This window comes from Hypomesus nipponensis, chromosome 4 (genome assembly GCF_054491055.1).
Source record: "Hypomesus nipponensis isolate SF chromosome 4, ASM5449105v1, whole genome shotgun sequence".
NCBI lineage: Eukaryota > Metazoa > Chordata > Actinopteri > Osmeriformes > Osmeridae > Hypomesus > Hypomesus nipponensis.
In genome coordinates, this window is record NC_140364.1 from 9469965 (window position 1) to 9482500 (window position 12536).

Below are 12536 nucleotides of genomic sequence, written 5' to 3' on the forward strand. Positions count from 1 at the left end.
TGTGTATGTGTCTCGCTGTGTGTTTGTGTGTGTGTGTGTAAGTGTTCCAGATATCCAGTAACCACCCCCCCCCAGGCTACTGTTCACTGTCAGAGCAGGTATCAGGTTTCTGAGTGTCACTGAGACATTGAGACTGCTGCTGTTGTGCCAGCCATGCTGTGCCTTGTCTAAAGCATCAGCAGCCAGTAGTATCCTGGTACTCCAGCTTTCAGGCCGGAACAGACTAACCCAGGCTAGGAACAGTCCAGACAGTCTAGGCCCGGTCAGACCACACTAGGAAGGACATGTCATGGTGAGCTGGCCTCTTATCATGTGGGTGTTGGCCGGTTACGAAGGGAGAGTTTTGTTTGACCGTTTACAGCCTCATCCTGGTTTCCCTATGTCAACTGAGAGAGAAAGAGAGAGAGAGAGAGAAAGGGAGAGAGAGAGAGAGTAAGACGATATAATGAAGTCATTCTGACATGAACTCACAGTGTTGGAGTGTCTGTGGTTTCTGGGACTTTCTCACACCCAGTAGACCTTAACCTGTGCTCCACCCGGCACAGAGAGAGGGCAGCCAGGCAGCCCCTACCCCTGACCAAACAAACCCCTGCATGTAAAATATATTGTAGCATTTCTTTTCAAATACATGTATATTTTATCTGATGGAAATTCATAAATATTGTCAAATGGGGAGAGTGGAGGGTCTTTTCCCGAAAACTCTTACTACATTATGGAATCTCTTGTAATTCCACCTGACTGGTTGATGATGAATTAGTCTCCCAGGCCTCCCTTGCCAACCTGTCTGCACACTGCAGCATCATTAGTGTTGGCGTGGCACTGACGCCTTGGCTGGGCACTCCACCCTGCGTTTTACTATAACTATCCAGTCCTGCAGATACCTGCACACACACTGCCACACCTCTACCCTATGTCTCTGCTGTTTACTTTCTCCACTAACCTGCCTCGGTACTCTGAACTGAGTTGATGATTTGGCCTGCAGGAAGAGGAAGAGGAGGAATGAAAAACGTTTAGGTGTACTCCTCCTCTTCTCTCTCTCTCTCTGTCTCCTTTTGTCTTCCTGTTCATGTCTGTGCACGGTGTGGAAGCCAGCAAGGCCTGCTACTGAGACAGCATGTTCCAGCCTCAGGGCGACTCGCTGTCTGCCTGCCTGTCTGTCTGTCTACCTGCCAGGCTGCCTGCCTGCCTGTCTACCTGTTTACCTGGCCAGTCTGTTTGCCTGTCTAGCTGTCTCTCTATCTGTCTGCCTGTCTCTCTATCTACCTGTCTGCCCACCTTTCTGTCTGTCTGTCTGCCTGGCCTGTCTGTGTACCTGTCTAGTTCTCTCACTATCTACCTGTCTGCCACCTTGCTGTCTGCCTGACCTGTCTGTGTACCTGTCTAGTTCTCTCTCTATCTACCTGTCTGCCACCTTGCTGTCTGCCTGGCCTGTCTGTGTACCTGTCTAGCTGTCTCCCTGTCAATCTCTATCTCTTTCAGCCTGTTGAGCTGCATGCCTGGCTGGAGGCCACTCTCCTCCCCAGGTTCACATCGTTTCTTAACTACTCAGCTCTGAACCACCTGTGACTCAAACGGAGAGGCCAACTGATCTACCAGACAACCTATGAATCAGTTACCTTGACCTTCAACATCGCCTACAGTGGCATTTAAAATCAGATCCCTGTGACTTCCACTCTTTCATACACACGTACACTAATCACCCCACTAATACTACACCTGACAGTGAATCTCGCCGTTGGTGGGCCCAATCCCAGTGGAGCGGAGACCACAGCAAGATCCAACTATTGTCTAGTAGAGCTGCAGCATCTGTCATCCCTCTGCGTCTGGTTTGACTGCCTCACGGGGCACTCTGGAGCTCTGCTTGTGTTGTTGTAGCTAACACGCTTGTATGGCGTTATGTTGGGCTTGTCGGTTCAGCAGCAGCGGTGGAGGCTTCCAGGGCTTCCGCCTGAGTGACATACGCCAATGTTGTGGTTGGTCCCGGCCAGGTGAAGCCTGACAGTCGCTCAGTCTCAACAGGAGAAGCACGTAACACAAAACACTTGGAACATCTCCAAGAACCCTTAGAACAACATCTGACAAAGCCTATAAACCCAACACACCTTGGACAAACCCAAGTCTTTTGACACTATTCAAACTCAATAGTGTCTTTTGACACTATTCAACTATTCAAATCCCTTGCGATCTTTGATAATCTGAGTCTCTGCTTTGACGTTTGCCACTGGCATTGGAGACCCAGGCTTTCTGCAGGGCACCATCAGGTGGGCCTCATTCAGCTATTTGCCTCAGTACTTCCCTTTCTCCTATAGAGGCATTTCAGCATTGTGATACTATCTCGCGCTGCTCATTATATTGTGTCAGAGATATCTCAGTCTCCTCTCCATCTTTTCAGCTCATTCTCACTGAGAATGGGAGCCACGTGTTTCTGTGTGTGCAGTTAAGTCAGGATGGATGACGTTGAGGACATGTCCTCCGTAGTGAACAGGCCATGGAGGGAGACGCCGACCCGTTTGAATGGAGAGCCCTGTGCTCTCTTGAGCCGCGGTTTCCATGGTCGCTGCTTTGTGTTGTGTGAAAAGCTGTGTCATGTGATCCAGAGGAAAGCGCCAGAGAGAGGGCGGAGCAGACACCAGAACGCCAGTGACCCCCGCATTCACACACAAACATGCTGTGGTCTTATTTGTAAATGGACCGCCCTCCTCCCCCCTCTGTTTGTACACATTCCAGCATACCAGACATGGACTTACCTCACAAACAGGTGTCGAAGAACAGGTGGTAGAGGAGGCTTGTAGTTTATCATCACCTCTCAAAGTGGTTGTTTAGTTGTCAAATATGTACTCTTCTGTTCCCCAAACCCCCTCCATGTATTCAAAACATCCTGCTATACAGGTTTTGTTGATTAGAAGTCATGAACGGTTTGTTAGGTGTTAGGTATGTCTGTTTGTGTGTGTGCCTTGTTGTATCAGCTCTAACTGCTGGAATGGTTAAAGTTAATGTATTCTAGCTGTGGTGAGTTTCCTTGTGTATCGCTTCTATATAGGATGACTGAAGAGGCAAAGTGTGTTAATCAGTAACGACTTGGAATTTAGAGAACATGTTGGGATTGTGTCAGATTGAGACACATCAAGCTTCCTAATCTCATTTAGTTGAGACTATGAGATGACAGGCAGTAGTGCAGCATGCCATGTTATGTGGTATATCACATTGCATGTCTGACTGAATGTATTTAAATTAGGTTTTCTCTCTGTTTGCAGCTCACCAAGGAGAAGGAGCATGGCAAGCTTAACCCCCGCCCAGGAAAGGTAGGTCTACAATGCAAAACAACCCTACTCGATCCCTTGCTTGAGAAAATCACACTTTTCTGTTCAGGTATTCATGTCACCCCCATTTAACACACATAACACACTGAGGAACATATGACGCCAGCTAAAAGACATTCCCTAACTGTAGCCTTCCCAGTAAACGATAGTGACAGGTGCCATAGGCAACTGATTAACCTTTGTTGGAGACAACTTTAAGGTAGAGAGTTCTAGAACTTCCTCAACCCCCCCCCCCCCCCCGACCATTGAAACATCCCCACCAATAATTCAATGGTATTGTTGGCATGTAAGCCAATACAAATGTTTGTTGCCCTCAATGTTAAAACCAAACCTACACTTAACTTCTTTGAAGCCATACCTAGTCTACTTTTTTACTGTGTTAAATACGTGGAAACCAATGGCCCATTTCCCATTGGGTGAGCCTGCCAACATTTCTAGTCACTCATTCTAATCAGATTATGCAAGAAACCTGTGCTCAACTTTGTTTGAGCTTCAGCCAGTATACTTTTGATACGTAAAAGCAATTACCCTGCTATTTCACTTGTCACATTCCTACACATATTTGCATATAGCAGATTGTGTGGGTGGTGCTTATGTGTGTGTGTTTGTGCAAGTGTCTGTGTGTCTGTATAAGGGGGTTTAGTTAAATGTCAAGCCTGTTCTTGCTTGCCATTGAAAGCCTGGTTTCAGTAAGTGAGTTCCCATACTGTAGGAGTACACCTGAAGGCTAACACTGACCTTAAAGTTTCAATACTTCCTCCAAAGTTCTTTTCCAGCCTTAAGGCCTACACAGGAACAATGCACACTGGATTCAATTGCTCAATGGATAAAGTCACATACACATTTTTGACACTTGACACAGTTGACACACAAACTCGAGGCATTCTAAGTCCTGAGTGTGGGATCCAGTCTGTACTGTGGTCTTCTGCTTCCAGTGAGGGGAGTGGAGGTTCAGTACTGACATGACGTGTGTTCCTGTGTTCAGATGTTCATCTTCGACGAGGCTGGAATGTGCGGCCAGAGAATCGAGGTGCGCGGTGATGTCATGGACGCCACGCCCTGGCAGCTACAGGAGACCATCTCCATCAGGGTGGTCAGAGGAGGGTAGGTTGTGACGTGCACACGCACGCGCCCACAGGCATGCACACAAGACTGATTGCACTTGCACGAACGACACGCTGCAAACACTCCACGCGCTTCGGATGCATGCGCTTTGCACACGCTCACACACTCACACGCTGCCTGCAGCAGGGAACATTCCGTCAACCACACGCACACTGTCAAATATTTGGCATGACAAAAGATCAGTTGGGTGTTCAGTAGCTCTCGCACAGGTCACGTAAACGTTTAGTGTGCGTTGGTTGTCAGTGAACACTTGAACCTGGGGAGATGACCTCTGGCACTAGACGCCATGGTCCGGATGCAAACTACACGTGTATGAAAACAAGTTGAATTAAGCTGCATGAACTTACTGTGCGAACTGAACTGCGTGATTGTACATACTGCACAGAATATCTCTATTCTTTAAGTCGAACTTTGTCTGCACTTTTGAGGAGTTGTTTGATAATATACTTATGTCATGAAACTTGAATTTGAAACACACGCACACACTTTCTCTCTGTCTTTGTCTCGCATACACACGTGTTTGCACGCACATGCAAACACACACACTCACCTGAAACTACTCCAGGGTGTGTATTACTACCAACGAAGACTTGTTAATTCCCGGGCAATAGAAAACTTAATACAATAAGCACTTACTTACTTTAGTTTTCGAAGGGTGTTACACAACGGCATGCTGTAAGATCGCCTATACTCATGCATTGCTTGGTATCATTGTTCCAGTATCAAGCGCAGCATATATTCCAGTGCGGTTCATACTAAGATTTACAAACACAAAGCTCCCATTCTGGTGGGGTGCAGTTTACAGAAAATGCTGCTTATTTTCAGAAAAATACATGCTTTGTTGTATGGTCTGTTTTCTCATTCAGTGGGGTGTTAGTGATGTAACACTAGTTGAACACACTAACACCAAGCTGGATTACTGGATCTATACATGTGGTGTGTATATATACCATATTTCTTCGATTAAACGCTGCAGCGTTTATACGAGGGGCGGCGTTTAAATAGTAAGAGAGATTTCGTGAATTGTAGCTGCAGTGCGGCCATAGATAAACAAAGAATAGACAAGGAGGTCAAACACAAAGCCTTGTGTAAAATTGAAGCTGCACGTTTATTCGGGTGCGAACCATTCACAACGCTTTTACAAAGACCCTATTTACAATGCTTTGTTGCTGGCCTAATGACTTTTGAATAATGCAGCCATTAGACTGTCGTGTCTATATATGTATAAAAACTGTGTTTTCAGATTTTTTGGTGCAGTGTTTAATCGAGGGCGGCGTTTATTACACAATGTTCATGTTTGGTGCAGCGTTTATTAGTGGGCGACGTCAATTTGAGGGAGGCATTTAATTGAAGAAATACAGTACTTTAGGTGTCTTTTTATTGCGTATTGCTTTTATGAGTTGAATATCAAATTGCATAAACTGGTCAAAGTGTGTCATTGTCAGTGTGTATGTACATGAAAAGCCATGTGCCTGTAATGTCTTTTAAGTGTCTCCAGAGGTGCAAGTTATTGTTTTTATTGGACGCATAATTCTCATCCGTCTGAACTAGTCTGACTCACCCATGCCTGTCTCTTTATCTCCCTCCATCACGATCTCCCTCCCTCACTCTATTAAGCTGTCATTCTCGCTCTGTCTCACTCTGTCTCTCTCTCTCCCTCTCTCTCTCCCTCTCTCCCCTGAGGCCTAGAGCTTGTCAGGCATATTAATCTGTCTTTCATTAGCATCTCATACTCTAGCATGCTAGGAGGTGTACCATAGCAGGTGTGTGTGTGTTACGGAGGTTCAACTTCTTGCTCCATGTCTCTCGCTCTCTCTGTCTCTCTGTCCATCCTTCTGTGCAGCTGGGTGCTGTATGAGAAGCCCAACTTCAAAGGGGAGAAGATAGCTCTGGACGAGGGGGACATTGAGATCACCTACCCCTTCGACCCCCCCGAGGAGGGGATGGAGGACGGGCAGCAGCAGCAGCAGCAGCAGCAGCAGCAGCAGCAGAGCGGACAGACCGACCAGAGGGAGCAGAACGGGACGAGGGAGCAGAACGGAGAGAAGGAGAACGGGGAGAAGGAGGGAGAGGAAGGAAAGACTGTTCCTGTCAGGAGGTTCATCATAGGCTCTATTCGCAGAGCTGTCAGAGTAAGAGACGTCCAGCTCATACACACCCGTTCAGACTTGATGTGACCTTTCTCCCATATGTAGCACCCTCTAGTGTCTGACGATCCGAGCACATCTACGTCACAGCTACAGGGTCTCTGTGGAAGTCATCACTGTCACGTGTGTGTCGATCAATTTGCCTCCCTCGCCCTCCTCCCCAGGACTACAGTGTTCCAGAGATCAGCCTGTTCCCAGAGGAGAACGCCGAGGGGAAGAAGGTCACCTTCAGGGACACCTGCGAAGACGCCAGGATCTTCGGCTTCCCCATCAAGGCCAACTCCATCATCATCAACGCTGGACTGTGAGTTCTAGTGATCCCGTGTGTGGGTAGCTAGCAGTAGAAGGGCTCTCTGGGTGGAGGAGTTCTATAGTGAAGGTATTCTGTGTGCTCCCTCTCTCCCGCCCCCCCCCCCCTCCCCAGGTGGCTAGTGTATGCCGAGCCCTTCTTCCAGGGTATCCCCAGGGTCCTGGAGGTGGGGGGGTTCCACAACCCTGCGGCCTGGGGCGTGCAACAGCCCTACGTGGGCTCAGTACACCCCCTCAAAATAGTGAGAGCCTCTTGTTATTCCTACTGGAGCCATAGATCTGTAGCAATATTGTTCCATTGTTGTTAGCTAGTTATGGAAGTTGACCATGCTGTCTCCTATTGCAGGGTGAACCGAGAGTGGAGAAGCCCAGCGAGGCGAAGGTGAGAACTTACACCAGTAACAGCTGATCCAAACACAGATCTTCCCACTTTGACTCTGGAGCTCAGACTGAGAGACAGTACAGTAGCATGACATATAGAAATATGTTTGTTACATATAGTGGATCTATATGTTCTGTTTGCTCTGGACTTCTATTCTAACTTGTTTGTGTATTTGTGTTTGTGTCTAGCTGGTGATCTATGAGAAACCCTACTTCACTGGCAAGACCAGGACCATCTATTCCAATATGAAGGACTTCATGACTAGAGTGGAGCGCAGTCAGATTGCCTTCATGTACAGCGCTGGTTCCATCAAAGTACAAGGAGGATGGTGAGCAACAAAAACACTGATGAACTTAGATCTTCATGCAGTGAATCATTAGGATCTCCATGTAGAGATCAAATATATTTACCTATAATATAAAATAAAAAAAATACATTGCTTATATGTGCATTTGTGTGCGTGTATCTTGTTTTGTGTGTCTCTTGGTGTGTGTGTTTTGTCTCACACCCTGTCTCTGTCCCCTCCTAGCTGGGTGGGGTATGAGAAGGAGGGTTTCCGTGGCTACCAGTATCTGTTGGAGGAGGGGGAATACCACGACTGGAGGGTGTGGGGGGGTCACAACGCTGAGCTACGCTCTATCAGAGTCCTGAGGGCGGTGAGTGACCACGCCATGGACCGTACCATTACCAAACCCCCCTGTCACTGGTTGATAGTAACAACCGGTCATGTGAAAACAGCATTCTCAAATCCTTTCGGTGCTTATTTCAACTATCAAAAAGTGAATAGGGCCCCAGCACATACATAGAATACAGTTTTCATCCCTTGTTGTTTTTACTACCCAGTTTTAGTCATTAGTCACATGCAGCCAGTTGGTTTCAGTTACCTCACCACACAACATCCTTGTGACCCCTGACCTCTGTTTGCCTGACCCTCTACAGGACCTGACAGAACCCATGCTGGTGATGTTTGAGCAGCCGGAAGGCGAACCGGAGGAGGGGCAGCAGGAGGAGGAGAACAGCTTTGAGGTGACGGAGGCCATCCCTGACGTGGAGCTGTTTGGTTACCGCCCCACCACGCGCTCCATCAACATCCTCAGCGGAGCGTACGTCCTCACACCTCACCCTGACCACACACCCCGTCCTGAACACGCACACGATACTGAGATTTTGGGGGGATGTCAGAGTGGAGGTTTGGGATGGAAACACCTGCTCTTTCTTTATCTCCTCTCCCTCCTCTCTTCATTTTCTCCTCCCTCCAGATGGGTTGCCTACTCCCATGTGGACTACTCTGGCGAGCAGTACATCCTGGAGAAGGGTTTCTATAGCAACTGCGCCGACTGGGGTTCCCAGGACAACCGCATATGTTCCATACAGCCCATCCTACTGGTGAGGAGCCCCCGGAAGTGGAGGGAGGGAGGGAGGGAGGGAGGGAGGGAGGGAGGGAGGGAGGGAGGGAGGGAGGGAGGGAGGGAGGGAGGGAGGGAGGGAGGGAGGGAGGGAGGGAGGGAGGGAGGGAGGGAGGGAGGGAGGGAGGGAGGGAGGGAGGGAGGGAGAAAGTCTGGGCTCTAACATGAAGTGTGTGTGTGTCTTCTTCAGGCTGCCGGTGAAAGCCACGGTTCCAGGAATGAGGTGAGAAAGCCTGATCCCTGTCCTCAAAGCTCCATTGCCTCACACAGTGCATGGAACCTAGTACAGTAACAACAGCTAGACACTGTCGCCATCTGATGGGGATTATTATATTGCACGTAACCACCAGCTCAACATCCAGCAGAGAGAGAAGTATCTGCGTGTGTACCGGTCTAATGCATGTGTGTGTGTGTGTGTGTGTGTCATCAGGTGGTCCTCTACTCTGAGACAGACTTTCAGGGAGAGTGTCACATGTATGACGAGGCCCAGGAGACTCTCGCTGACAGACTGCTGGCCAAGTCCTGCAGAGTCATGGGAGGAAGGTGAAGAAGGCGAGGAGGAGGAGGAGGAGGAGGAGGAGGGGGGGGGGGTGTTGGTTAGAGGCAGAACAGACATTGCAAAGGGTACAAAAAAATCGAAATGAAGACATTTTTTAATTATGTGAATGGGTTAAGGTATTTTAGTCATGCTTGTCTGATCTTGGCCATGCTAAACAATGACTGTGAGTTTGACTCTGTGTGTGTGTGTGTGTGTTGGCAGCTGGGTTATGTATGACGCAAAGAGCTACAAAGGGGACCTGTACGTGCTTTCAGAGGGAGACTACCCCAACTTCAGCAGCATGGGCTGTCCTTCTAGCTACGTGATCCGCTCCCTCAAACCTGTTCCTCTGGTCAGAACCCTCACCGGGACTCCTGGACTGTTCTCAAACACTCTTGTGCCTTTAAGTTTCCTTGGAATTCTTACCGGCACATTCCATTGTTTCACTTTGTGCGGTCCTTGCTGAGAATTCTACCCCCCACCCCTCCTTGCCCCTCTCTCCCACACAGATGTTCTCGTTACCCTCCATCTCTCTGTTTGGCCTGGAGTGTCTGGAGGGTCGTGAGATCACCATAGACACAGACATGGTCAACATGCTGGAGGAAGGCTACAACAACCACACCTTGTCAGTCAGGGTCAACAGCGGCAGGTCAGAGCCCTGTGTGTGTGTGTGTGCTGGCACTAATGTGTATGTTCCAAATCTGATCTTTATTAAGTAACTTTGCTGCTTGTATTTGCCGTCCTATCACAAGCCACTGATGCTGTGGTGGGTGTTGTGTGTCCTCCGTGCAGCTGGGTGGTGTGTGAGCACAGTAACTACCGGGGCCGTCAGTTCTTGCTGGAGACCATAGAGATTCCCAACTGGCCCAAGTTCAGCCAGCTGCACACCATAGGCTCCATGTACCCTGTGCGACAGGTCAGTGGTTCACTATGGCCCTGTTCCTCAAAAATAACGGCATACACACATCTAACAGGATTTTACGCTGACTACTGACTACCATCTTGTGGCAATGCAGGGAAATAGTAGAATAGTAGTCCATGGTGAAATGTTTCTTTTCTTTTCGGCAGAGGCGGCGCTTCTTCCGTATCAAGAATAAAGAGCGAGGTCACTTCCTGTCGATCCAAGGAGGCGTAGAGGAGTTGAAGTCGGGACGGGTGGTAGTGATGGAGACGGTGGAGGGAATGAGCGAAGTCTGGTTCTACCAGGACGGACTGATCAAGAACAAGGTAGCCATGCACACACACACACACACACACGCACGAACACACACTGTTGAATCACTGCCTGTCTTGTTGGACGATCCTGAGAAGCCAAACAGTGTTTTGGAATAAATTCCTACAGTATGTGAATGATGTTTGGATGTAATTGTAGCCCGACTATTACGGAAAGGATTAGCACTATTGTGCTTGTGTGGTCTGACTACTTCCCCCTCCCCCAGCTGGCTCCCTCCATGAGTCTCCAGGTGATGGGCAACGTGGAGGCGGGGGCCAAGGTGGTGCTGTGGTCAGAGACCCGCCAGCCGGTCCAGACCTGGTCTGCCCAGATGAGCGGGGCCGTGGTCAGCCTCACCTTCCCTGGCATGGTGCTGGACATCAAAGGTATCACAGATACAGAGCAGACCCACCCAGCACTGAATCGAATGTCGGGTTACTTATTAAGTTTGATTCGGGTTATGTTGACATGAATAGCTTAACCACCTGTGTCTCTCTCTGCCCGTCTCCAGGAGGTAAGACCTATGACAGGAACTTTGCAGTGATCATGCCGGAGAGTGAGGAGAGACCCTGCCAGCAATGGGAGCTAGAGATTCTGTAACGTCACAGCAACCTTCCCTCAACCTGGCAGCAGCAAACCCTGGCAATCAACCCGCCAACTTTTCTTAAGCTTTACATCAGCAGTCACTCAAACATTTATCAAGTTAATCTTCCTTTAACTTGGAGTCAACCATCGCACACCACCCACCTGTCTTCAATATCCCGCAATGTTTTTGATCACATAAATCTTTCTCAACTGCTCAGAACTTCTGTGTGAGTTTGTGAATACGGATTCAGTCTGTAGAGGGCGCTGCAGACTCTGCTCCCAGATAGACACTCCCCACACTAAGGCAGACTGCTGCTAACCCAGAGAAGATACGGGGTAAACTATGCAACCAGTTGGAAGTTGTTGTTCAACATGGAGTCAGATGTTGTGGACATTTCTACATGCGTGGACTGCATGAGACTTGAAAAGATCTAGCAAAAATGGGGTTGAGCCCAACTTTGTGGTGAACAGACAAGAACCTTTTTACACTTGACTTTGGGGGTTTTCTGTTTACAGTGCTGTAGTTATGATGGTCTGCTGTACTTAAAACATTTTGCTCTCACCACTTTATAGGTACTTTCAACTGTATAAGGTTCAAAACGTTTTATTCATTAGTTTACAACATGATTAAAGTCTTATCTGTCTATATAATGTACTTGATCATGTATGGATGGGAAATATGACCAAATGAAGCTTTTTCTAATGTAAAGTAATGCTATGGGGGTTTGGGTGCTCTTACAGTTGATGGCATTCTGTCAAAGTTGGTGTGTATGTTTATGCAAAGGGTGATGTTTTATAGATATCGCACATAAACAATATGGTCAACAAACAATTTGAATACACAACATGTTACATTCTTTTCTGTACAGCACCCAGTGCCTCCCCTCTGTGTTGATATTGAGGTATTTTGTGAAATGTATTATAACAGGGAGTGGTAAAAAAAATATCTAATAAAGATACTAAATTAAATCAACTGGATTATTTATCTACAATTTGATAATGATTGTGGCAAAACCTATCAAATTCTTGAACTCCAGAAAGACTTAAGCATTTGCTATTGCGTCAGCCAATGGGGATCATTATAAATTAACATTGAACATCAAATTCATACTGATTAGCTTTCAAGCATAGGAACAATTCCTTGCTGTCAATCGATACCTCTAAGCACATCTAGTTCTTTAGATAGTAAAGCCATGCCTCTTGTGCTTCTCTGACATTATCTACAAGTGCTCTCAGCTTTCAAACTTTTTTAAATGAAACTGGTATCGCATGATGTGAAATGGTTTGCCTTAATGATGCCTGAAATCAAATTAGAAGCAACCCAAACTATTAAAAACCATTGTAAAAAAACATGATATGCTAGTATGTTACAGCATGTTCCTTGTGCTGGTGAGATACTCTATCTTTAGCGTAGTATTGATCTGGTATCTTAGACAGTCAAAGAGTCAATGCTGACAGACGAGTTGACTTTGACATTCAGTCCAATTCACTTGTCCACGTCTAAAGTGCAA

The 12536-nt window shown here is 47.5% G+C and overlaps 1 protein-coding gene across 1 annotated transcript in view; it reads left to right on the plus strand.

Moving 5' to 3' along the window:
* The window catches only part of crybg2 (crystallin beta-gamma domain containing 2), a 29164-nt gene extending 17170 nt beyond the window's left edge, over positions 1-11994 (plus strand). The window contains exons 5-22 of the mRNA XM_084696292.1: positions 3255-3302; positions 4306-4424; positions 6289-6577; positions 6757-6896; positions 7017-7143; positions 7248-7283; positions 7472-7611; positions 7813-7939; positions 8223-8386; positions 8543-8669; positions 8880-8912; positions 9120-9232; positions 9450-9579; positions 9737-9876; positions 10020-10143; positions 10296-10454; positions 10667-10826; positions 10952-11994. Coding sequence (XP_084552418.1) covers positions 3255-3302; positions 4306-4424; positions 6289-6577; positions 6757-6896; positions 7017-7143; positions 7248-7283; positions 7472-7611; positions 7813-7939; positions 8223-8386; positions 8543-8669; positions 8880-8912; positions 9120-9232; positions 9450-9579; positions 9737-9876; positions 10020-10143; positions 10296-10454; positions 10667-10826; positions 10952-11040 — 2265 coding nt within the window. The 3' untranslated portion in view covers positions 11041-11994. The remainder of the gene's footprint in view (positions 1-3254; positions 3303-4305; positions 4425-6288; positions 6578-6756; positions 6897-7016; positions 7144-7247; positions 7284-7471; positions 7612-7812; positions 7940-8222; positions 8387-8542; positions 8670-8879; positions 8913-9119; positions 9233-9449; positions 9580-9736; positions 9877-10019; positions 10144-10295; positions 10455-10666; positions 10827-10951) is intronic.
* Positions 11995-12536: the final 542 nt, after the last annotated feature.